The sequence below is a fragment of the Pan paniscus genome, chromosome 17 (genome assembly GCF_029289425.2).
Source record: "Pan paniscus chromosome 17, NHGRI_mPanPan1-v2.0_pri, whole genome shotgun sequence".
Classification (NCBI taxonomy): domain Eukaryota; kingdom Metazoa; phylum Chordata; class Mammalia; order Primates; family Hominidae; genus Pan; species Pan paniscus.
The window spans coordinates 64,505,162-64,530,810 of NC_073266.2; the positions used below are offsets into that span (position 1 = coordinate 64,505,162).

Genomic DNA, 25,649 nt, shown 5'->3' on the forward strand with positions numbered 1-25,649 from the left:
CAGGACTGTGAGGTGGACGCCTCACGGTTTCCCATGGCAAGTCTTGCCCAGCTGCCCTTGTTCGAAGAAAGGCATGATCAGGAACACTGTCGTGGTGGAGAAGAACTCTCTGGTGGGGACCTTCTTCGCTCCAGCTTTGGCTAACTTTCTGAAAACGCTCTGCTAGCGAGCAGATGTGATCAGGGTTTGGCCCTGCAGAAAGTCAACCAGCAGAATCCCTCTAGCATCCCCCCCCCCCCGCAACGGTTGCCATGACCTCTGCTCTTGACTGCTCCTCTGCAGCTTCGACTGGAGCACTGCCACCTCTTGGTAGCCATGGCTTCGTGCTTGGTCTTCAGGATCCTGCCGGTAGAGCCAGGTTTCATCTCCTGTGACCAATCTTGGAAGAAATGCTTCAGGATCTTGCTCCCACCGGTTGTTTAAAATCTCCTCGGAAAGGCTTGCTCTGGCCTGCAGCTGATATTGGTGCCACGGTTTGGGCAGCCGAGTTCCACTCTCACCTTTCAGTCCAAATGAGGAAAACAGAACCATTTGAAGTGTCTATGGTGTCGGCTATTGTTTCTGCTGTCAGCGGCGATTTCGCTTAATGTTTACATTCTCACGTGACTTTCTCTCTCTCTCTCTCTCAGTGTGTGTGTGTGTGTGTGTGTGTGTGTGTGTGTGTGTGTGTGTGTGTGTTTCTTCCGCAGACAGATAATCGTTATAGCCTGAGAATCGGGGAATGGGGATTCGGGTGTTAAGCCTTTTCTGAGAATTACCCTCCGTGTTGTGTAGAGAAATAAATAAATTTGCTGTGTTTCCAGACTTCCAGCTGCCTCACGAAGAGGATCGTAGTGCAATACTGGCGCTGCTTCCAGAGCTCCCTGAATGAGGTTTATCTTGTAAACAGGTGGGAAGAGAATTGAGCTGTCCTGGGTCAGTGTAGTTATGTTACAGCAGGATCCTTAGGTTGATGCTGAATTCTATCTGGGGTAGATTTATATTTTGTGCGGGGGTTGTTTCCTTTCTGTGTTTTCGAGCGGGATTGTCGCTGTGGGAGCAGGGATCTGCTAAGGTTTGTCTCATTCTCCAGTAATGAATGAGTTTAATGGGTGCAGCCGCTGTTTTCAGTAGCATGCCAGTGGGGGCATCGATGAGCTATGAGGGGCTAGAGCTTGCTCGGATTGTTTCCTTGTGTTTGTGTTTTGAGTTGCGTTTGCTTGTATCATGTTTGTTTTCCATTTTGGCGGGGGAAACGTTTTCCAGGAAGAAAGGTTGTTGCCAGTGGATTTGGTTCCGAGGGGCTGGGGTTTCTGGCTGGGAGTGGGGAGGGGCTGCACGGTGATCGGTGGCTACTCCACCTCCAGTAAGAGCGTGTGGCTTCTCTGCCTTGGGGAGGATATTCTGCTCTCTTGTGAGTTTTGCAAGCCACCCGAGATTCTCTCTTGAATTGCTGTCAAGAAATAGAGACCGGCGTTGTCTCTGGCCCTTGCTGGGGAAGCTTTTCTGAGGTTTTGTGTTTTTAATTTGAGACGGAGTTTGGCTTTTGATGTCCAGGCTGGAGTGCAATGGTGGGATCTGGGCTCACTGCAAACTCGGCCTCCCGGGTTCAAGCGATTCTCCTGTCTCAGCCCCCTGAGTAGCTGGGATTACAGGCGCTCGCCAGCAAGCCCAACCGAGTTTCGTCTTTTTAGAAGAGACCGGATTTCCTCATGCTGGTCAGGCTGGTCTGCAACTCCGCACCCCAGGGGGTCCGGCGGCCTCCACCTCCCAAAGCGATGGGAATAGAGGCGTGAGTCACCGTGCCCGGACATGTCTGAGTTTCACAGGGTCGCTTGATTGGATTATGTCCCCTTCCCCGGAACGAATGCTTTTCTGCCTTCCTTAAGGGTAGTATCTCTGTGGCACCCTGTTCTGGCTCCTTACGTGTTCTTCAGGCTTGAAGGCCTCTTTTCCCGTGCACCGGCATCCACTCAGGTGCCTGCTTCCAGAAGCTTCCCAGCACCCACTCTGCTGACAGCCAAGGGCACAGGACTTTGATCTCTTCTGCTGCCCTTGCTGGGTTTTGCCTTGTGGCTTAGGTCTTTCTATTTCTCTCTCTACCCCTCACTGTCGGTAACGCCTAAGAACCAAGTTTACTTAATGGTGTGTGTGTGTGCGCGTGCGTGTGCGTGCTTATGTGTGCGTGCTTATGCATGCGTGCGTGTGTGTGCGTGTGTGTGCGTGTGTCTTTCTTTGTGTGTATGTGTGTGTGTCGTATCTGGAACACGGACCTGTCATTAGCAGCCCGCATGAAGCCAACAAATGCCCTGAGTTAGAATGCAAACTTTCACCAAAGCTTGCAGGAGCTCGTAGGAGGTGAACTCAGGGTAGTTAACCCGGTCATCTCACGGTAATTAGAAACTCTGATTGGCAGGTTTAGACTTCCTGATCGAGAACCTAAAGAAGCTGATTAAGGTGTCGCCATTCTTTCACAGGGGTTCTGGGTGAAAAGATTGGGATTGATTCTTTGCGGTGCTTAGTAAAAGTAGTTTGACTTAAGGAACGTAACAGTTGTTAGCATTTATGTATGAAATCCAAGAGTTCCTCTCTTCAAATAAACAGCAGGTTTCTTTGAGATGTGCTCCGCTTGTGTCACCCCGGCTGGAGTGCAGTGGAATGAGGAAGGGTCACTGCAGCCTCCGCTTGCCCAGCTCAGGCGATCCTGCCACCTCAGCCCTCTAAGAAGCTGGGACCACAGGGGCCGTGCCACCACGCCGGGCTCATTTTGGTATCTTTTGTGGAGACGGGGTTTCTCCGTTTGGCCCAGCCTGTTCTCCACCTCCTGGGCTGCAGCGATCTGCTTTCCTCGGCCTCCCAGAGGAGGATGGCTGACGATTACAGGATCATGCCCGGCCTTTTCTCTAAAAGAAAACACCAACAGCAGAAATCATTTTGCGTAGTCGGAGTTATCAGTGTCAACTGATGGATTGAGAGTTTGTGTCTAAGAAGTCCTTCCTTATGTACTGGATGATTTCAAAGGAAAGGAAAAAAGACGAAAGGGAATCTCACAGCTTGTACCTGATTTGTGATTGCAACTAGGGCGTTATTTAAAAGACGATCAGTGAACCACCAAAGTGGAATTGATCCGAATGCATTCATAAAATCTTCTGAATTCTGAGGTGTCCTCCAAGCAGGGAGGCAGTGGCTGGGTGTGGGAGGCAAAAATCGCAGGGCCAGCACTTGACACCTGCAGGATTGGGAGGCTGAACTTTGCACCAAGCCAAGGGTTCTGGTGTCCGTCGGAAGTTTCATTCCCCAACCCGCATTGACTTTGCATTGGCCCTCCTCCCCCCAGATTTTATGTGTAAGGCAAGTCCTGAGTTTATCGTCGGGAGAATCTTCCCTTGTAGTCTCGAATTGCCTTGGCCATCAGCGGGGCCACTTTCTTGGCAGCCTGTTTTCGGGTTTTGTCCGCGGGCGCCGCGTGCTGATTGCTGCTGCCGCCGCTAATGCTGCCGCCGTCGCCGTCCCCGAGTCCGGAGGGAGCCTGGCTGCTTCCTGCGGGCTTGGGGGCTGGCTCGATGTCTCCATTTCGGGGGTCAGCGGCTCCTGCAGACTCCTCTTGCCTCCTGGAAGCATCATAAGGCGTCTTGGCCACAGAGTTGAAACAGATCATCTTTGTCTGTCGGCCGCTGGGTTTGTTTTCACGTGCGGATCGGATTTTCGTGGTCACTACTCGCAGCCGCTGCTCTCGGGCGTCCCGAAGCCGCAGGTACAGCTCCCGCCAAGACTCGTGCTCCTGTGGCTTTTCTTCCTTGAAGTCCCGGAGACAATGAATCCTCCATAATTCATCTGTGTCTCGAGCGAGTGCGGGATTGTCTTTCTCTGTGCGGTAGAGCTGATCGGGCGTCCACCCTTCCAGAACGGGTTCAAGAACCGAGTAGGGGACCCCTTCCACGTCGCCGAGGGCGTCCGGATTGTTCCTAGGCACCCGGAGGCACTGCTGGCGCAGCGTCGGCACCTGGAGCTGGCAGGCAGGCCTGGAGCCCGAGTACACCGGCATCTTAGCGTTCACTCTGCGTCCAGGGAAAGCAGCTTCCTCCTGGAGCGTTGGCGCGGAGAGTGCTTCTGGGTTTGCCTGGGAGGTCATGGCCTCAAAAGCGGACAGCAGATCGTAGTTGGCCTGCATCCAGGCCTCTGAGGGGTCCCAGAGCTCTGAGAAGACATGGCTGGGCACCGTTTTCGGCCCGGCGGAATCGGCGCCGGCCGCCTGCAGCCTCTCTGACTGGCTTTCCTGGACAGGAGGCGATTTCTGAGCCGAAGCCCCTCGGGACGGTTTGTGCCCCTTGCTGTGGCTCCCCACCGCTTCCCCCTGGGGTTGGCCCTGGCAGCCTTGACCCGGCGGAGGCCCACCCTGAGCGGCGTGAGCGTGGCCTCTCCCGGGTTGCTCCCCGGGCACAGCGGGCTCAGGGCCCTCGGGCATCGGGAGGGGAGCGGTGCGCGTTGGAGGGTCCCGATGGGGGCCGGAATCAGCTGGGGCCATTCTGGGGCGCTTTCTCTCGGCTCTGGGCTCGCGACTGGGAGACCTCGGGTGAGGTCTCTGTTGCCCCGGAGGTGTTGTGCGTGCTGTCCGTCTGTGCTCAGGGCTGTGAGATGGGCTCCTGGGGGCCGTCGCGTTTTCTGGGAAGCCCCAGGCCTTTCCCCGGTCCTGAAGAGCCTCCCCGAAGCTCTGTCGGGAAGCGCTCTCCTCAGGGTCCTGTGGGTCAGGCCCGGTGTTTCGGTCCACGAGCACCAGCTTCTTCCACCGGGCCGCCAAGTCTCTGGCAAAGTCGCCCACGTGCTGGTGCTTCCGCAGGCGCTTCACCGTCTTTCTGATTCCAGTCTCCGCCAGGATGTCTGCCGTCATGGGCAAGGCGGAGAGTTTCTGCAAATATTTCTCTAGCTTTTTCGGGTCCGTCTTAGTGGCCAGACGCACCTGCAGCTTCTCCACTGCGGGCAGCGTAGTGGACCCTGCCGCCATCTCGCCAGAGCTGTGCAGGCGTCGCTGTCCTCACGGTCGCGGCTCTGTCCGAGCTCGGGGCGGCGGCACAGGCAGTCTGGGGTGGCCGGTCCTCGCTGACCGGTCGCCAGGCAGCGACCTCGGGATGTGGAGTCACAGCCTGGAGCGAGCTGGGTCCTCGGAGCAGCGGGCCACTTGGTCTGGAACGCCGGTCCTTGCAGACAGCTGAGCAGGCCCGCTTCTGTTCCTCGGGATGTGCAGCCGCAGCCTGGAGTGACCTGTGCGGTGCGCCGTCCAAGGCGGAGTGAAGCTCCGCTGCCAGAGCCCGGCCTTATATAGCCAGTCCCGGGCCCACCCAGTGCTCAAGCCCTGACCCCCTGGGCCCCTGGGCTGCCCCGCCCCGATAGGAATTCATTCCTTCAGCCCAATGCAGCCAATCGGGACGGTCCACGCCTGGTGGACTGCTGTGCCCCGCAGGTTCATTAGGTTAATTGCAGCCTGGACACACCCCACTGAGTTCTACCGTTGGCCCTCCATGTTCCCAGCTTCCACATCTGTGGATTCCAAAAGACAGAGAGAGTATCTTCTTGGGAGTAAAAGCGAAAATAACAACACCGCAAGACAGAATCGTAGGAAGAGGAACCAACAGAGGATGACAGCTCTTTACCTGGGATTGACGTTGTGTGAGGGGACTTGGAAACATTGGTAGAAAAGTGGGATTAAGGGAGAAAGAGGAAAAAGGCGTATTTTACTCCTCAACCTCGGCTCCATGAACATCAAGACCCTTCTGGAAGCGGTGTCTTTTCCCCGCCGTCTAGCCCATCCCTAAAGCCCCCAGGGTCCTGGGAATTTAACTATTTCCATGCAATCTCTTTTCCATTGTTAACTGAAGAAAACTGGGTGCCCCTTACAGGTTTTCCAAGACAAGGAAACAAAGAGAAGTCAGCAGGCGCCAAATCAGGACTGTGAGGTGGACGCCTCACGGTTTCCCATGGCAAGTCTTGCCCAGCTGCCCTTGTTCGAAGAAAGGCATGATCAGGAACACTGTCGTGGTGGAGAAGAACTCTCTGGTGGGGACCTTCTTCGCTCCAGCTTTGGCTAACTTTCTGAAAACGCTCTGCTAGCGAGCAGATGTGATCAGGGTTTGGCCCTGCAGAAAGTCAACCAGCAGAATCCCTCTAGCATCCCCCCCCCGCCCCCCCCGCAACGGTTGCCATGACCTCTGCTCTTGACTGCTCCTCTGCAGCTTCGACTGGAGCACTGCCACCTCTTGGTAGCCATGGCTTCGTGCTTGGTCTTCAGGATCCTGCCGGTAGAGCCAGGTTTCATCTCCTGTGACCAATCTTGGAAGAAATGCTTCAGGATCTTGCTCCCACCGGTTGTTTAAAATCTCCTCGGAAAGGCTTGCTCTGGCCTGCAGCTGATATTGGTGCCACGGTTTGGGCAGCCGAGTTCCACTCTCACCTGTCAGTCCAAATGAGGAAAACAGAACCATTTGAAGTGTCTATGGTGTCGGCTATTGTTTCTGCTGTCAGCGGCGATTTCGCTTAATGTTTACATTCTCACGTGACTTTCTCTCTCTCTCTCAGTGTGTGTGTGTGTGTGTGTGTGTGTGTGTGTGTTTCTTCCGCAGAAAGATAATCGTTATAGCCTGAGAATCGGGGAATGGGGATTCGGGTGTTAAGCCTTTTCTGAGAATTACCCTCCGTGTTGTGTAGAGAAATAAATAAATTTGCTGTGTTTCCAGACTTCCAGCTGCCTCACGAAGAGGATCGTAGTGCAATACTCGCGATGCTTCCAGAGCTCCCTGAATGAGGTTTATCTTGTAAACAGGTGGGAAGAGAATTGAGCTGTCCTGGGTCAGTGTGGTAATGTTACAGCAGGATCCTTAGGTTGATGCTGAATTCGATCTGGGGTAGATTTATATTTTGTGCGGGGGTTGTTTCCTTTCTGTGTTTTCGAGCGGGATTGTCGCTGTGGGAGCAGGGATCTGCTAAGGTTTGTCTCGTTCTCCAGTAATGAATGAGTTTAATGGGTGCAGCCGCTGTTTTCAGTAGCATGCCAGTGGGGGCATCGATGAGCTATGAGGGGCTAGAGCTTGCTCGGATTGTTTCCTTGTGTTTGTGTTTTGAGTTGCGTTTGCTTGTATCATGTTTGTTTTCCATTTTGGCGGGGGAAACGTTTTCCAGGAAGAAAGGTTGTTGCCAGTGGATTTGGTTCCGAGGGGCTGGGGTTTCTGGCTGGGAGTGGGGAGGGGCTGCACGGTGATCGGTGGCTACTCCACCTCCAGTAAGAGCGTGTGGCTTCTCTGCCTTGGGGAGGATATTCTGCTCTCTTGTGAGTTTTGCAAGCCACCCGAGATTCTCTCTTGAATTGCTGTCAAGAAATAGAGACCGGCGTTGTCTCTGGCCCTTGCTGGGGAAGCTTTTCTGAGGTTTTGTGTTTTTAATTTGAGACGGAGTTTGGCTTTTGATGTCCAGGCTGGAGCGCAATGGTGGGATCTGGGCTCACTGCAAACTCGGCCTCCCGGGTTCAAGCGATTCTCCTGTCTCAGCCCCCTGAGTAGCTGGGATTACAGGCGCTCGCCAGCAAGCCCAACCGAGTTTCGTCTTTTTAGAAGAGACCGGATTTCCTCATGCTGGTCAGGCTGGTCTGCAACTCCGCACCTCAGGGGGTCCGCCGGCCTCCACCTCCCAAAGCGATGGGAATAGAGGCGTGAGTCACCGTGCCCGGACATGTCTGAGTTTCACAGGGTCGCTTGATTGGATTATGTCCCCTTCCCCGGAACGAATGCTTTTCTGTCTTCCTTAAGGGTAGTATCTCTGTGGCACCCTGTTCTGGCTCCTTACGTGTTCTTCAGGCTTGAAGGCCTCTTTTCACGTGCACCGGCATCCACTCAGGTGCCTGCTTCCAGAAGCTTCCCAGCACCCACTCTGCTGACAGCCAAGGGCACAGGACTTTGATCTCTTCTGCTGCCCTTGCTGGGTTTTGCCTTGCGGCTTAGGTCTTTCTATTTCTCTCTCTACCCCTCACTGTCGGTAACGCCTAAGAACCAAGTTTACTTAATGGTGTGTGTGTGTGTGTGCGCGTGCGTGCTTATGCGTGCGTGCGTGTGTGTGCTTGTGTCTTTCATTGTGTGTATGTGTGTGTGTCGTATCTGGCACACGGACCTGTCATTAGCAGCCCGCGTGAAGCCAACAAATGCCCTGAGTTAGAATGCAAACTTTCACCAAAGCTTGCAGGAGCTCGTAGGAGGTGAACTCAGGGTAGTTAACCCGGTCATCTCACAGTAATTAGAAACTCTGATTGGCAGGTTTAGACTTCCTGATCGAGAACCTAAAGAAGCTGATTAAGGTGTCGCCATTCTTTCACAGGGGTTCTGGGTGAAAAGATTGGGATTGATTCTTTGCGGTGCTTAGTAAAAGTAGTTTGACTTAAGGAACGTAACAGTTGTTAGCATTTATGTATGAAATCCAAGAGTTCCTCTCTTCAAATAAACAGCAGGTTTCTTTGAGATGTGCTCCGCTTGTGTCACCCCGGCTGGAGTGCAGTGGAATGAGGAAGGGTCACTGCAGCCTCCGCTTGCCCAGCTCAGGCGATCCTGCCACCTCAGCCCTCTAAGAAGCTGGGACCACAGGGGCCGTGCCACCACGCCGGGCTCATTTTGGTATCTTTTGTGGAGACGGGGTTTCTCCGTTTGGCCCAGCCTGTTCTCCACCTCCTGGGCTGCAGCGATCTGCTTTCCTCGGCCTCCCAGAGGAGGATGGCTGACGATTACAGGATCATGCCCGGCCTTTTCTCTAAAAGAAAACACCAACAGCAGAAATCATTTTGCGTAGTCGGAGTTATCAGTGTCAACTGATGGATTGAGAGTTTGTGTCTAAGAAGTCCTTCCTTATGTACTGGATGATTTCAAAGGAAAGGAAAAAAGACGAAAGGGAATCTCACAGCTTGTACCTGATTTGTGATTGCAACTAGGGCGTTATTTAAAAGACGATCAGTGAACCACCAAAGTGGAATTGATCCGAATGCATTCATAAAATCTTCTGAATTCTGAGGTGTCCTCCAAGCAGGGAGGCAGTGGCTGGGTGTGGGAGGCAAAAATCGCAGGGCCAGCACTTGACACCTGCAGGATTGGGAGGCTGAACTTTGCACCAAGCCAAGGGTTCTGGTGTCCGTCGGAAGTTTCGTTCCCCAACCCGCATTGACTTTGCATTGGCCCTCCTCCCCCCAGATTTTATGTGTAAGGCAAGTCCTGAGTTTATCGTCGGGAGAATCTTCCCTTGTAGTCTCGAATTGCCTTGGCCATCAGCGGGGCCACTTTCTTGGCAGCCTGTTTTCGGGTTTTGTCCGCGGGCGCCGCGTGCTGATTGCTGCTGCCGCCGCTAATGCTGCCGCCGTCGCCGTCCCCGAGTCCGGAGGGAGCCTGGCTGCTTCCTGCGGGCTTGGGGGCTGGCTCGATGTCTCCATTTCGGGGGTCAGCGGCTCCTGCAGACTCCTCTTGCCTCCTGGAAGCATCATAAGGCGTCTTGGCCACAGAGTTGAAACAGATCATCTTTGTCTGTCGGCCGCTGGGTTTGTTTTCACGTGCGGATCGGATTTTCGTGGTCACTACTCGCAGCCGCTGCTCTCGGGCGTCCCGAAGCCGCAGGTACAGCTCCCGCCAAGACTCGTGCTCCTGTGGCTTTTCTTCCTTGAAGTCCCGGAGACAATGAATCCTCCATAATTCATCTGTGTCTCGAGCGAGTGCGGGATTGTCTTTCTCTGTGCGGTAGAGCTGATCGGGCGTCCACCCTTCCAGAACGGGTTCAAGAACCGAGTAGGGGACCCCTTCCACGTCGCCGAGGGCGTCCGGATTGTTCCTAGGCACCCGGAGGCACTGCTGGCGCAGCGTCGGCACCTGGAGCTGGCAGGCAGGCCTGGAGCCCGAGTACACCGGCATCTTAGCGTTCACTCTGCGTCCAGGGAAAGCAGCTTCCTCCTGGAGCGTTGGCGCGGAGAGTGCTTCTGGGTTTGCCTGGGAGGTCATGGCCTCAAAAGCGGACAGCAGATCGTAGTTGGCCTGCATCCAGGCCTCTGAGGGGTCCCAGAGCTCTGAGAAGACATGGCTGGGCACCGTTTTCGGCCCGGCGGAATCGGCGCCGGCCGCCTGCAGCCTCTCTGACTGGCTTTCCTGGACAGGAGGCGATTTCTGAGCCGAAGCCCCTCGGGACGGTTTGTGCCCCTTGCTGTGGCTCCCCACCGCTTCCCCCTGGGGTTGGCCCTGGCAGCCTTGACCCGGCGGAGGCCCACCCTGAGCGGCGTGAGCGTGGCCTCTCCCGGGTTGCTCCCCGGGCACAGCGGGCTCAGGGCCCTCGGGCATCGGGAGGGGAGCGGTGCGCGTTGGAGGGTCCCGATGGGGGCCGGAATCAGCTGGGGCCATTCTGGGGCGCTTTCTCTCGGCTCTGGGCTCGCGACTGGGAGACCTCGGGTGAGGTCTCTGTTGCCCCGGAGGTGTTGTGCGTGCTGTCCGTCTGTGCTCAGGGCTGTGAGATGGGCTCCTGGGGGCCGTCGCGTTTTCTGGGAAGCCCCAGGCCTTTCCCCGGTCCTGAAGAGCCTCCCCGAAGCTCTGTCGGGAAGCGCTCTCCTCAGGGTCCTGTGGGTCAGGCCCGGTGTTTCGGTCCACGAGCACCAGCTTCTTCCACCGGGCCGCCAAGTCTCTGGCAAAGTCGCCCACGTGCTGGTGCTTCCGCAGGCGCTTCACCGTCTTTCTGATTCCAGTCTCCGCCAGGATGTCTGCCGTCATGGGCAAGGCGGAGAGTTTCTGCAAATATTTCTCTAGCTTTTTCGGGTCCGTCTTAGTGGCCAGACGCACCTGCAGCTTCTCCACTGCGGGCAGCGTAGTGGACCCTGCCGCCATCTCGCCAGAGCTGTGCAGGCGTCGCTGTCCTCACGGTCGCGGCTCTGTCCGAGCTCGGGGCGGCGGCACAGGCAGTCTGGGGTGGCCGGTCCTCGCTGACCGGTCGCCAGGCAGCGACCTCGGGATGTGGAGTCACAGCCTGGAGCGAGCTGGGTCCTCGGAGCAGCGGGCCACTTGGTCTGGAACGCCGGTCCTTGCAGACAGCTGAGCAGGCCCGCTTCTGTTCCTCGGGATGTGCAGCCGCAGCCTGGAGTGACCTGTGCGGTGCGCCGTCCAAGGCGGAGTGAAGCTCCGCTGCCAGAGCCCGGCCTTATATAGCCAGTCCCGGGCCCACCCAGTGCTCAAGCCCTGACCCCCTGGGCCCCTGGGCTGCCCCGCCCCGATAGGAATTCATTCCTTCAGCCCAATGCAGCCAATCGGGACGGTCCACGCCTGGTGGACTGCTGTGCCCCGCAGGTTCATTAGGTTAATTGCAGCCTGGACACACCCCACTGAGTTCTACCGTTGGCCCTCCATGTTCCCAGCTTCCACATCTGTGGATTCCAAAAGACAGAGAGAGTATCTTCTTGGGAGTAAAAGCGAAAATAACAACACCGCAAGACAGAATCGTAGGAAGAGGAACCAACAGAGGATGACAGCTCTTTACCTGGGATTGACGTTGTGTGAGGGGACTTGGAAACATTGGTAGAAAAGTGGGATTAAGGGAGAAAGAGGAAAAAGGCGTATTTTACTCCTCAACCTCGGCTCCATGAACATCAAGACCCTTCTGGAAGCGGTGTCTTTTCCCCGCCGTCTAGCCCATCCCTAAAGCCCCCAGGGTCCTGGGAATTTAACTATTTCCATGCAATCTCTTTTCCATTGTTAACTGAAGAAAACTGGGTGCCCCTTACAGGTTTTCCAAGACAAGGAAACAAAGAGAAGTCAGCAGGCGCCAAATCAGGACTGTGAGGTGGACGCCTCATGGTTTCCCATGGCAAGTCTTGCCCAGCTGCCCTTGTTCGAAGAAAGGCATGATCAGGAACACTGTCGTGGTGGAGAAGAACTCTCTGGTGGGGACCTTCTTCGCTCCAGCTTTGGCTAACTTTCTGAAAACGCTCTGCTAGCGAGCAGATGTGATCAGGGTTTGGCCCTGCAGAAAGTCAACCAGCAGAATCCCTCTAGCATCCCCCCCCCGCCCCCCCCGCAACGGTTGCCATGACCTCTGCTCTTGACTGCTCCTCTGCAGCTTCGACTGGAGCACTGCCACCTCTTGGTAGCCATGGCTTCGTGCTTGGTCTTCAGGATCCTGCCGGTAGAGCCAGGTTTCATCTCCTGTGACCAATCTTGGAAGAAATGCTTCAGGATCTTGCTCCCACCGGTTGTTTAAAATCTCCTCGGAAAGGCTTGCTCTGGCCTGCAGCTGATATTGGTGCCACGGTTTGGGCAGCCGAGTTCCACTCTCACCTGTCAGTCCAAATGAGGAAAACAGAACCATTTGAAGTGTCTATGGTGTCGGCTATTGTTTCTGCTGTCAGCGGCGATTTCGCTTAATGTTTACATTCTCACGTGACTTTCTCTCTCTCTCTCTCTCAGTGTGTGTGTGTGTGTGTGTGTGTGTGTGTGTGTGTGTGTGTGTGTGTGTGTGTTTCTTCCGCAGACAGATAATCGTTATAGCCTGAGAATCGGGGAATGGGGATTCGGGTGTTAAGCCTTTTCTGAGAATTACCCTCCGTGTTGTGTAGAGAAATAAATAAATTTGCTGTGTTTCCAGACTTCCAGCTGCCTCACGAAGAGGATCGTAGTGCAATACTGGCGATGCTTCCAGAGCTCCCTGAATGAGGTTTATCTTGTAAACAGGTGGGAAGAGAATTGAGCTGTCCTGGGTCAGTGTGGTAATGTTACAGCAGGATCCTTAGGTTGATGCTGAATTCGATCTGGGGTAGATTTATATTTTGTGCGGGGGTTGTTTCCTTTCTGTGTTTTCGAGCGGGATTGTCGCTGTGGGAGCAGGGATCTGCTAAGGTTTGTCTCGTTCTCCAGTAATGAATGAGTTTAATGGGTGCAGCCGCTGTTTTCAGTAGCATGCCAGTGGGGGCATCGATGAGCTATGAGGGGCTAGAGCTTGCTCGGATTGTTTCCTTGTGTTTGTGTTTTGAGTTGCGTTTGCTTGTATCATGTTTGTTTTCCATTTTGGCAGGGGAAGCGTTTTCCAGGAAGAAAGGTTGTTGCCAGTGGATTTGGTTCCGAGGGGCTGGGGTTTCTGGCTGGGAGTGGGGAGGGGCTGCACGGTGATCGGTGGCTACTCCACCTCCAGAAAGAGCGTGTGGCTTCTCTGCCTTGGGGAGGATATTCTGCTCTCTTGTGAGTTTTGCAAGCCACCCGAGATTCTCTCTTGAATTGCTGTCAAGAAATAGAGACCGGCGTTGTCTCTGGCCCTTGCTGGGGAAGCTTTTCTGAGGTTTTGTGTTTTTAATTTGAGACGGAGTTTGGCTTTTGATGTCCAGGCTGGAGCGCAATGGTGGGATCTGGGCTCACTGCAAACTCGGCCTCCCGGGTTCAAGCGATTCTCCTGTCTCAGCCCCCTGAGTAGCTGGGATTACAGGCGCTCGCCAGCAAGCCCAACCGAGTTTCGTCTTTTTAGAAGAGACCGGATTTCCTCATGCTGGTCAGGCTGGTCTGCAACTCCGCACCTCAGGGGGTCCGCCGGCCTCCACCTCCCAAAGCGATGGGAATAGAGGCGTGAGTCACCGTGCCCGGACATGTCTGAGTTTCACAGGGTCGCTTGATTGGATTATGTCCCCTTCCCCGGAACGAATGCTTTTCTGCCTTCCTTAAGGGTAGTATCTCTGTGGCACCCTGTTCTGGCTCCTTACGTGCTCTTCAGGCTTGAAGGCCTCTTTTCACGTGCACCGGCATCCACTCAGGTGCCTGCTTCCAGAAGCTTCCCAGCACCCACTCTGCTGACAGCCAAGGGCACAGGACTTTGATCTCTTCTGCTGCCCTTGCTGGGTTTTGCCTTGCGGCTTAGGTCTTTCTATTTCTCTCTCTACCCCTCACTGTCGGTAACGCCTAAGAACCAAGTTTACTTAATGGTGTGTGTGTGTGTGTGCGCGTGCGTGTGCCTGCTTATGCGTGCGTGCTTATGCGTGCGTGCGTGTGTGTGCGTGTGTCTTTCTTTGTGTGTATGTGTGTGTGTCGTATCTGGCACACGGACCTGTCATTAGCAGCCCACGTGAAGCCAACAAATGCCCTGAGTTAGAATGCAAACTTTCACCAAAGCTTGCAGGAGCTCGTAGGAGGTGAACTCAGGGTAGTTAACCCGGTCATCTCACGGTAATTAGAAACTCTGATTGGCAGGTTTAGACTTCCTGATCGAGAACCTAAAGAAGCTGATTAAGGTGTCGCCATTCTTTCACAGGGGTTCTGGGTGAAAAGATTGGGATTGATTCTTTGCGGTGCTTAGTAAAAGTAGTTTGACTTAAGGAACGTAACAGTTGTTAGCATTTATGTATGAAATCCAAGAGTTCCTCTCTTCAAATAAACAGCAGGTTTCTTTGAGATGTGCTCCGCTTGTGTCACCCCGGCTGGAGTGCAGTGGAATGAGGAAGGGTCACTGCAGCCTCCGCTTGCCCAGCTCAGGCGATCCTGCCACCTCAGCCCTCTAAGAAGCTGGGACCACAGGGGCCGTGCCACCACGCCGGGCTCATTTTGGTATCTTTTGTGGAGACGGGGTTTCTCCGTTTGGCCCAGCCTGTTCTCCACCTCCTGGGCTGCAGCGATCTGCTTTCCTCGGCCTCCCAGAGGAGGATGGCTGACGATTACAGGATCATGCCCGGCCTTTTCTCTAAAAGAAAACACCAACAGCAAGAAATCATTTTGCGTAGTCGGAGTTATCAGTGTCAACTGATGGATTGAGAGTTTGTGTCTAAGAAGTCCTTCCTTATGTACTGGATGGTTTCAAAAGAAAGGAAAAAAGACGAAAGGGAATCTCACATCTTGTACCTGATTTGTGATTGCAACTAGGGCGTTATTTAAAAGACGATCAGTGAACCACCAAAGTGGAATTGATCCGAATGCGTTCATAAAATCTTCTGAATTCTGAGGTGTCCTCCAAGCAGGGAGGCAGTGGCTGGGTGTGGGAGGCAAAAATCGCAGGGCCAGCACTTGACACCTGCAGGATTGGGAGGCTGAACTTTGCACCAAGCCAAGGGTTCTGGTGTCCGTCGGAAGTTTCGTTCCCCAACCCGCATTGACTTTGCATTGGCCCTCCTCCCCCCAGATTTTATGTGTAAGGCAAGTCCTGAGTTTATCGTCGGGAGAATCTTCCCTTGTAGTCTCGAATTGCCTTGGCCATCAGCGGGGCCACTTTCTTGGCAGCCTGTTTTCGGGTTTTGTCCGCGGGCGCCGCGTGCTGATTGCTGCTGCCGCCGCTAATGCTGCCGCCGTCGCCGTCCCCGAGTCCGGAGGGAGCCTGGCTGCTTCCTGCGGGCTTGGGGGCTGGCTCGATGTCTCCATTTCGGGGGTCAGCGGCTCCTGCAGACTCCTCTTGACTCCTGGAAGCATCATAAGGCGTCTTGGCCACAGAGTTGAAACAGATCATCTTTGTCTGTCGGCCGCTGGGTTTGTTTTCACGTGCGGATCGGATTTTCGTGGTCACTACTCGCAGCCGCTGCTCTCGGGCGTCCCGAAGCCGCAGGTACAGCTCCCGCCAAGACTCGTGCTCCCGTGGCTTTTCTTCCTTGAAGTCCCGGAGACAATGAATCCTCCATAATTCATCTGTCTCTCGAGCGAGTGCGGGATTGTCTTTCTCTGTGCGGTAGAGCTGATCGGGCGTCCACCCTTCCAGAACGGGTTCAAGAACCGAGTAGGGGACCCCTTCCACGTCGCCGAGGGCGTCCGGATTGTTCCTAGGCACCCGGAGGCACTGCTGGCGCAGCGTCGGCACCTGGAGCTGGCAGGCAGGCCTGGAGCCCGAGTACACCGGCATCTTAGCGTTCACTCTGCGTCCAGGGAAAGCAGCTTCCTCCTGGAGCGTTGGCGCGGAGAGTGCTTCTGGGTTTGCCTGGGAGGTCATGGCCTCAAAAGCGGACAGCAGATCGTAGTTGGCCTGCATCCAGGCCTCTGAGGGGTCCCAGAGCTCTGAGAAGACATGGCTGGGCACCGTTTTCGGCCCGGCGGAATCGGCGCCGGCCGCCTGCAGCCTCTCTGACTGGCTTTCCTGGACAGGAGGCGATTTCTGAGCCGAAGCCCCTCGGGACGGTTTGTGCCCCTTGCTGTGGCTCCCCACCGCTTCCCCCTGGGGTTGGCCCTGGCAGCCTTGACCCGGCGGAGGCCCACCCTGAGCGGCGTGAGCGTGGCCTCTCCCGGGTTGCTCCCCGGGCACAGCGGGCTCAGGGCCCTCGGGCATCGGGAGGGGAGCGGTGCGCGTTGGAGGGTCCCGATGGGGGCCGGAATCAGCTGGGGCCATTCTGGGGCGCTTTCTCTCGGCTCTGGGCTCGCGACTGGGAGACCTCGGGTGAGGTCTCTGTTGCCCCGGAGGTGTTGTGCGTGCTGTCCGTCTGTGCTCAGGGCTGTGAGATGGGCTCCTGGGGGCCGTCGCGTTTTCTGGGAAGCCCCAGGCCTTTCCCCGGTCCTGAAGAGCCTCCCCGAAGCGCTGTCGGGAAGCGCTCTCCTCAGGGTCCTGTGGGTCAGGCCCGGTGTTTCGGTCCACGAGCACCAGCTTCTTCCACCGGGCCGCCAAGTCTCTGGCAAAGTCGCCCACGTGCTGGTGCTTCCGCAGGCGCTTCACCGTCTTTCTGATTCCAGTCTCCGCCAGGATGTCTGCCGTCATGGGCAAGGCGGAGAGTTTCTGCAAATATTTCTCTAGCTTTTTCGGGTCCGTCTTAGTGGCCAGACGCACCTGCAGCTTCTCCACTGCGGGCAGCGTAGTGGACCCTGCCGCCATCTCGCCAGAGCTGTGCAGGCGTCGCTGTCCTCACGGTCGCGGCTCTGTCCGAGCTCGGGGCGGCGGCACAGGCAGTCTGGGGTGGCCGGTCCTCGCTGACCGGTCGCCAGGCAGCGACCTCGGGATGTGGAGTCACAGCCTGGAGCGAGCTGGGTCCTCGGAGCAGCGGGCCACTTGGTCCGGAACGCCGGTCCTTGCAGACAGCTGAGCAGGCCCGCTTCTGTTCCTCGGGATGTGCAGCCGCAGCCTGGAGTGACCTGTGCGGTGCGCCGTCCAAGGCGGAGTGAAGCTCCGCTGCCAGAGCCCGGCCTTATATAGCCAGTCCCGGGCCCACCCAGTGCTCAAGCCCTGACCCCCTGGGCCCCTGGGCTGCCCCGCCCCGATAGGAATTCATTCCTTCAGCCCAATGCAGCCAATCGGGACGGTCCACGCCTGGTGGACTGCTGTGCCCCGCAGGTTCATTAGGTTAATTGCAGCCTGGACACACCCCACTGAGTTCTACCGTTGGCCCTCCATGTTCCCAGCTTCCACATCTGTGGATTCCAAAAGACAGAGAGAGTATCTTCTTGGGAGTAAAAGCGAAAATAACAACACCGCAAGACAGAATCGTAGGAAGAGGAACCAACAGAGGATGACAGCTCTTTACCTGGGATTGACATTGTGTGAGGGGACTTGGAAACCTTGGTAGAAAAGTGGGATTAAGGGAGAAAGAGGAAAAAGGCGTATTTTACTCCTCAACCTCGGCTCCATCAACATCAAGACCCTTCTGGAAGCGGTGTCTTTTCCCCGCCGTCTAGCCCATCCCTAAAGCCCCCAGGGTCCTGGGAATTTAACTATTTCCATGCAATCTCTTTTCCATTGTTAACTGAAGAAAACTGGGTGCCCCTTACAGGTTTTCCAAGACAAGGAAACAAAGAGAAGTCAGCAGGCGCCAAATCAGGACTGTGAGGTGGACGCCTCACGGTTTCCCATGGCAAGTCTTGCCCAGCTGCCCTTGTTCGAAGAAAGGCATGATCAGGAACACTGTCGTGGTGGAGAAGAACTCTCTGGTGGGGACCTTCTTCGCTCCAGCTTTGGCTAACTTTCTGAAAACGCTCTGCTAGCGAGCAGATGTGATCAGGGTTTGGCCCTGCAGAAAGTCAACCAGCAGAATCCCTCTAGCATCCCCCCCCCCCGCAACGGTTGCCATGACCTCTGCTCTTGACTGCTCCTCTGCAGCTTCGACTGGAGCACTGCCACCTCTTGGTAGCCATGGCTTCGTGCTTGGTCTTCAGGATCCTGCCGGTAGAGCCAGGTTTCATCTCCTGTGACCAATCTTGGAAGAAATGCTTCAGGATCTTGCTCCCACCGGTTGTTTAAAATCTCCTCGGAAAGGCTTGCTCTGGCCTGCAGCTGATATTGGTGCCACGGTTTGGGCAGCCGAGTTCCACTCTCACCTTTCAGTCCAAATGAGGAAAACAGAACCATTTGAAGTGTCTATGGTGTCGGCTATTGTTTCTGCTGTCAGCGGCGATTTCGCTTAATGTTTACATTCTCACGTGACTTTCTCTCTCTCTCTCTCAGTGTGTGTGTGTGTGTGTGTGTGTGTGTGTGTGTGTGTTTCTTCCCCAGAAAGATAATCGTTATAGCCTGAGAATCGGGGAATGGGGATTCGGGTGTTAAGCCTTTTCTGAGAATTACCCTCCGTGTTGTGTAGAGAAATAAATAAATTTGCTGTGTTTCCAGACTTCCAGCTGCCTCACGAAGAGGATCGTAGTGCAATACTGGCGCTGCTTCCAGAGCTCCCTGAATGAGGTTTATCTTGTAAACAGGTGGGAAGAGAATTGAGCTGTCCTGGGTCAGTGTAGTTATGTTACAGCAGGATCCTTAGGTTGATGCTGAATTCTATCTGGGGTAGATTTATATTTTGTGCGGGGGTTGTTTCCTTTCTGTGTTTTCGAGCGGGATTGTCGCTGTGGGAGCAGGGATCTGCTAAGGTTTGTCTCATTCTCCAGTAATGAATGAGTTTAATGGGTGCAGCCGCTGTTTTCAGTAGCATGCCAGTGGGGGCATCGATGAGCTATGAGGGGCTAGAGCTTGCTCGGATTGTTTCCTTGTGTTTGTGTTTTGAGTTGCGTTTGCTTGTATCATGTTTGTTTTCCATTTTGGCGGGGGAAACGTTTTCCAGGAAGAAAGGTTGTTGCCAGTGGATTTGGTTCCGAGGGGCTGGGGTTTCTGGCTGGGAGTGGGGAGGGGCTGCACGGTGATCGGTGGCTACTCCACCTCCAGTAAGAGCGTGTGGCTTCTCTGCCTTGGGGAGGATATTCTGCTCTCTTGTGAGTTTTGCAAGCCACCCGAGATTCTCTCTTGAATTGCTGTCAAGAAATAGAGACCGGCGTTGTCTCTGGCCCTTGCTGGGGAAGCTTTTCTGAGGTTTTGTGTTTTTAATTTGAGACGGAGTTTGGCTTTTGATGTCCAGGCTGGAGTGCAATGGTGGGATCTGGGCTCACTGCAAACTCGGCCTCCCGGGTTCAAGCGATTCTCCTGTCTCAGCCCCCTGAGTAGCTGGGATTACAGGCGCTCGCCAGCAAGCCCAACCGAGTTTCGTCTTTTTAGAAGAGACCGGATTTCCTCATGCTGGTCAGGCTGGTCTGCAACTCCGCACCCCAGGGGGTCCGGCGGCCTCCACCTCCCAAAGCGATGGGAATAGAGGCGTGAGTCACCGTGCCCGGACATGTCTGAGTTTCACAGGGTCGCTTGATTGGATTATGTCCCCTTCCCCGGAACGAATGCTTTTCTGCCTTCCTTAAGGGTAGTATCTCTGTGGCACCCTGTTCTGGCTCCTTACGTGTTCTTCAGGCTTGAAGGCCTCTTTTCCCGTGCACCGGCATCCACTCAGGTGCCTGCTTCCAGAAGCTTCCCAGCACCCACTCTGCTGACAGCCAAGGGCACAGGACTTTGATCTCTTCTGCTGCCCTTGCTGGGTTTTGCCTTGTGGCTTAGGTCTTTCTATTTCTCTCTCTACCCCTCACTGTCGGTAACGCCTAAGAACCAAGTTTACTTAATGGTGTGTGTGTGTGCGCGTGCGTGTGCGTGCTTATGTGTGCGTGCTTATGCATGCGTGCGTGTGTGTGCGTGTGTGTGCGTGTGTCTTTCTTTGTGTGTATGTGTGTGTGTCGTATCTGGCACACGGACCTGTCATTAGCAGCCCGCATGAAGCCAACAAATGCCCTGAGTTAGAATGCAAACTTTCACCAAAGCTTGCAGGAGCTCGTAGGAGGTGAACTCAGGGTAGTTAACCCGGTCATCTCACGGTAATTAGAAACTCTGATTGGCAGGTTTAGACTTCCTGATCGAGAACCTAAAGAAGCTGATTAAGGTGTCGCCATTCTTTCACAGGGGTTCTGGGTGAAAAGATTGGGATTGATTCTTTGCGGTGCTTAGTAAAAGTAGTTTGACTTAAGGAACGTAACAGTTGTTAGCATTTATGTATGAAATCCAAGAGTTCCTCTCTTCAAATAAACAGCAGGTTTCTTTGAGATGTGCTCCGCTTGTGTCACCCCGGCTGGAGTGCAGTGGAATGAGGAAGGGTCACTGCAGCCTCCGCTTGCCCAGCTCAGGCGATCCTGCCACCTCAGCCCTCTAAGAAGCTGGGACCACAGGGGCCGTGCCACCACGCCGGGCTCATTTTGGTATCTTTTGTGGAGACGGGGTTTCTCCGTTTGGCCCAGCCTGTTCTCCACCTCCTGGGCTGCAGCGATCTGCTTTCCTCGGCCTCCCAGAGGAGGATGGCTGACGATTACAGGATCATGCCCGGCCTTTTCTCTAAAAGAAAACACCAACAGCAGAAATCATTTTGCGTAGTCGGAGTTATCAGTGTCAACTGATGGATTGAGAGTTTGTGTCTAAGAAGTCCTTCCTTATGTACTGGATGATTTCAAAGGAAAGGAAAAAAGACGAAAGGGAATCTCACAGCTTGTACCTGATTTGTGATTGCAACTAGGGCGTTATTTAAAAGACGATCAGTGAACCACCAAAGTGGAATTGATCCGAATGCATTCATAAAATCTTCTGAATTCTGAGGTGTCCTCCAAGCAGGGAGGCAGTGGCTGGGTGTGGGAGGCAAAAATCGCAGGGCCAGCACTTGACACCTGCAGGATTGGGAGGCTGAACTTTGCACCAAGCCAAGGGTTCTGGTGTCCGTCGGAAGTTTCATTCCCCAACCCGCATTGACTTTGCATTGGCCCTCCTCCCCCCAGATTTTATGTGTAAGGCAAGTCCTGAGTTTATCGTCGGGAGAATCTTCCCTTGTAGTCTCGAATTGCCTTGGCCATCAGCGGGGCCACTTTCTTGGCAGCCTGTTTTCGGGTTTTGTCCGCGGGCGCCGCGTGCTGATTGCTGCTGCCGCCGCTAATGCTGCCGCCGTCGCCGTCCCCGAGTCCGGAGGGAGCCTGGCTGCTTCCTGCGGGCTTGGGGGCTGGCTCGATGTCTCCATTTCGGGGGTCAGCGGCTCCTGCAGACTCCTCTTGCCTCCTGGAAGCATCATAAGGCGTCTTGGCCACAGAGTTGAAACAGATCATCTTTGTCTGTCGGCCGCTGGGTTTGTTTTCACGTGCGGATCGGATTTTCGTGGTCACTACTCGCAGCCGCTGCTCTCGGGCGTCCCGAAGCCGCAGGTACAGCTCCCGCCAAGACTCGTGCTCCTGTGGCTTTTCTTCCTTGAAGTCCCGGAGACAATGAATCCTCCATAATTCATCTGTGTCTCGAGCGAGTGCGGGATTGTCTTTCTCTGTGCGGTAGAGCTGATCGGGCGTCCACCCTTCCAGAACGGGTTCAAGAACCGAGTAGGGGACCCCTTCCACGTCGCCGAGGGCGTCCGGATTGTTCCTAGGCACCCGGAGGCACTGCTGGCGCAGCGTCGGCACCTGGAGCTGGCAGGCAGGCCTGGAGCCCGAGTACACCGGCATCTTAGCGTTCACTCTGCGTCCAGGGAAAGCAGCTTCCTCCTGGAGCGTTGGCGCGGAGAGTGCTTCTGGGTTTGCCTGGGAGGTCATGGCCTCAAAAGCGGACAGCAGATCGTAGTTGGCCTGCATCCAGGCCTCTGAGGGGTCCCAGAGCTCTGAGAAGACATGGCTGGGCACCGTTTTCGGCCCGGCGGAATCGGCGCCGGCCGCCTGCAGCCTCTCTGACTGGCTTTCCTGGACAGGAGGCGATTTCTGAGCCGAAGCCCCTCGGGACGGTTTGTGCCCCTTGCTGTGGCTCCCCACCGCTTCCCCCTGGGGTTGGCCCTGGCAGCCTTGACCCGGCGGAGGCCCACCCTGAGCGGCGTGAGCGTGGCCTCTCCCGGGTTGCTCCCCGGGCACAGCGGGCTCAGGGCCCTCGGGCATCGGGAGGGGAGCGGTGCGCGTTGGAGGGTCCCGATGGGGGCCGGAATCAGCTGGGGCCATTCTGGGGCGCTTTCTCTCGGCTCTGGGCTCGCGACTGGGAGACCTCGGGTGAGGTCTCTGTTGCCCCGGAGGTGTTGTGCGTGCTGTCCGTCTGTGCTCAGGGCTGTGAGATGGGCTCCTGGGGGCCGTCGCGTTTTCTGGGAAGCCCCAGGCCTTTCCCCGGTCCTGAAGAGCCTCCCCGAAGCTCTGTCGGGAAGCGCTCTCCTCAGGGTCCTGTGGGTCAGGCCCGGTGTTTCGGTCCACGAGCACCAGCTTCTTCCACCGGGCCGCCAAGTCTCTGGCAAAGTCGCCCACGTGCTGGTGCTTCCGCAGGCGCTTCACCGTCTTTCTGATTCCAGTCTCCGCCAGGATGTCTGCCGTCATGGGCAAGGCGGAGAGTTTCTGCAAATATTTCTCTAGCTTTTTCGGGTCCGTCTTAGTGGCCAGACGCACCTGCAGCTTCTCCACTGCGGGCAGCGTAGTGGACCCTGCCGCCATCTCGCCAGAGCTGTGCAGGCGTCGCTGTCCTCACGGTCGCGGCTCTGTCCGAGCTCGGGGCGGCGGCACAGGCAGTCTGGGGTGGCCGGTCCTCGCTGACCGGTCGCCAGGCAGCGACCTCGGGATGTGGAGTCACAGCCTGGAGCGAGCTGGGTCCTCGGAGCAGCGGGCCACTTGGTCTGGAACGCCGGTCCTTGCAGACAGCTGAGCAGGCCCGCTTCTGTTCCTCGGGATGTGCAGCCGCAGCCTGGAGTGACCTGTGCGGTGCGCCGTCCAAGGCGGAGTGAAGCTCCGCTGCCAGAGCCCGGCCTTATATAGCCAGTCCCGGGCCCACCCAGTGCTCAAGCCCTGACCCCCTGGGCCCCTGGGCTGCCCCGCCCCGATAGGAATTCATTCCTTCAGCCCAATGCAGCCAATCGGGACGGTCCACGCCTGGTGGACTGCTGTGCCCCGCAGGTTCATTAGGTTAATTGCAGCCTGGACACACCCCACTGAGTTCTACCGTTGGCCCTCCATGTTCCCAGCTTCCACATCTGTGGATTCCAAAAGACAGAGAGAGTATCTTCTTGGGAGTAAAAGCGAAAATAACAACACCGCAAGACAGAATCGTAGGAAGAGGAACCAACAGAGGATGACAGCTCTTTACCTGGGATTGACGTTGTGTGAGGGGACTTGGAAACATTGGTAGAAAAGTGGGATTAAGGGAGAAAGAGGAAAAAGGCGTATTTTACTCCTCAACCTCGGCTCCATGAACATCAAGACCCTTCTGGAAGCGGTGTCTTTTCCCCGCCGTCTAGCCCATCCCTAAAGCCCCCAGGGTCCTGGGAATTTAACTATTTCCATGCAATCTCTTTTCCATTGTTAACTGAAGAAAACTGGGTGCCCCTTACAGGTTTTCCAAGACAAGGAAACAAAGAGAAGTCAGCAGGCGCCAAATCAGGACTGTGAGGTGGACGCCTCACGGTTTCCCATGGCAAGTCTTGCCCAGCTGCCCTTGTTCGAAGAAAGGCATGATCAGGAACACTGTCGTGGTGGAGAAGAACTCTCTGGTGGGGACCTTCTTCGCTCCAGCTTTGGCTAACTTTCTGAAAACGCTCTGCTAGCGAGCAGATGTGATCAGGGTTTGGCCCTGCAGAAAGTCAACCAGCAGAATCCCTCTAGCATCCCCCCCCCGCCCCCCCCGCAACGGTTGCCATGACCTCTGCTCTTGACTGCTCCTCTGCAGCTTCGACTGGAGCACTGCCACCTCTTGGTAGCCATGGCTTCGTGCTTGGTCTTCAGGATCCTGCCGGTAGAGCCAGGTTTCATCTCCTGTGACCAATCTTGGAAGAAATGCTTCAGGATCTTGCTCCCACCGGTTGTTTAAAATCTCCTCGGAAAGGCTTGCTCTGGCCTGCAGCTGATATTGGTGCCACGGTTTGGGCAGCCGAGTTCCACTCTCACCTGTCAGTCCAAATGAGGAAAACAGAACCATTTGAAGTGTCTATGGTGTCGGCTATTGTTTCTGCTGTCAGCGGCGATTTCGCTTAATGTTTACATTCTCACGTGACTTTCTCTCCCTCTCTCAGTGTGTGTGTGTGTGTGTGTGTGTGTGTGTGTGTTTCTTCCGCAGAAAGATAATCGTTATAGCCTGAGAATCGGGGAATGGGGATTCGGGTGTTAAGCCTTTTCTGAGAATTACCCTCCGTGTTGTGTAGAGAAATAAATAAATTTGCTGTGTTTCCAGACTTCCAGCTGCCTCACGAAGAGGATCGTAGTGCAATACTCGCGATGCTTCCAGAGCTCCCTGAATGAGGTTTATCTTGTAAACAGGTGGGAAGAGAATTGAGCTGTCCTGGGTCAGTGTGGTAATGTTACAGCAGGATCCTTAGGTTGATGCTGAATTCGATCTGGGGTAGATTTATATTTTGTGCGGGGGTTGTTTCCTTTCTGTGTTTTCGAGCGGGATTGTCGCTGTGGGAGCAGGGATCTGCTAAGGTTTGTCTCGTTCTCCAGTAATGAATGAGTTTAATGGGTGCAGCCGCTGTTTTCAGTAGCATGCCAGTGGGGGCATCGATGAGCTATGAGGGGCTAGAGCTTGCTCGGATTGTTTCCTTGTGTTTGTGTTTTGAGTTGCGTTTGCTTGTATCATGTTTGTTTTCCATTTTGGCGGGGGAAACGTTTTCCAGGAAGAAAGGTTGTTGCCAGTGGATTTGGTTCCGAGGGGCTGGGGTTTCTGGCTGGGAGTGGGGAGGGGCTGCACGGTGATCGGTGGCTACTCCACCTCCAGAAAGAGCGTGTGGCTTCTCTGCCTTGGGGAGGATATTCTGCTCTCTTGTGAGTTTTGCAAGCCACCCGAGATTCTCTCTTGAATTGCTGTCAAGAAATAGAGACCGGCGTTGTCTCTGGCCCTTGCTGGGGAAGCTTTTCTGAGGTTTTGTGTTTTTAATTTGAGACGGAGTTTGGCTTTTGATGTCCAGGCTGGAGCGCAATGGTGGGATCTGGGCTCACTGCAAACTCGGCCTCCCGGGTTCAAGCGATTCTCCTGTCTCAGCCCCCTGAGTAGCTGGGATTACAGGCGCTCGCCAGCAAGCCCAACCGAGTTTCGTCTTTTTAGAAGAGACCGGATTTCCTCATGCTGGTCAGGCTGGTCTGCAACTCCGCACCTCAGGGGGTCCGCCGGCCTCCACCTCCCAAAGCGATGGGAATAGAGGCGTGAGTCACCGTGCCCGGACATGTCTGAGTTTCACAGGGTCGCTTGATTGGATTATGTCCCCTTCCCCGGAACGAATGCTTTTCTGTCTTCCTTAAGGGTAGTATCTCTGTGGCACCCTGTTCTGGCTCCTTACGTGTTCTTCAGGCTTGAAGGCCTCTTTTCACGTGCACCGGCATCCACTCAGGTGCCTGCTTCCAGAAGCTTCCCAGCACCCACTCTGCTGACAGCCAAGGGCACAGGACTTTGATCTCTTCTGCTGCCCTTGCTGG

General features: G+C 55.3%; 5 protein-coding genes across 19 annotated transcripts in view; 1 reads left to right on the forward strand and 4 right to left on the reverse strand.

Moving 5' to 3' along the window:
• Positions 1–25,649, forward strand: part of KATNAL2 (katanin catalytic subunit A1 like 2) — a 298,323-nt gene that overhangs the window by 165,891 nt on the left and 106,783 nt on the right. The window lies entirely within an intron of this gene.
• LOC134729229 (elongin-A3-like) lies at positions 3,344–4,981 on the reverse strand. Its single transcript, XM_063597286.1, has one exon. The coding sequence runs from the start codon at positions 4,979–4,981 to the stop codon at positions 3,344–3,346; it is 1,638 nt and encodes a 545-aa protein (XP_063453356.1).
• LOC134729230 (elongin-A3-like) lies at positions 9,222–10,859 on the reverse strand. The gene has a single exon (XM_063597287.1). It carries the CDS (start codon positions 10,857–10,859, stop codon positions 9,222–9,224), a length of 1,638 nt encoding a protein of 545 aa, XP_063453357.1.
• Positions 15,145–16,782, reverse strand: LOC134729231 (elongin-A3-like). Its single transcript, XM_063597288.1, has one exon. The coding sequence runs from the start codon at positions 16,780–16,782 to the stop codon at positions 15,145–15,147; it is 1,638 nt and encodes a 545-aa protein (XP_063453358.1).
• Positions 21,048–22,685, reverse strand: LOC134729232 (elongin-A3-like). The gene has a single exon (XM_063597289.1). The coding sequence runs from the start codon at positions 22,683–22,685 to the stop codon at positions 21,048–21,050; it is 1,638 nt and encodes a 545-aa protein (XP_063453359.1).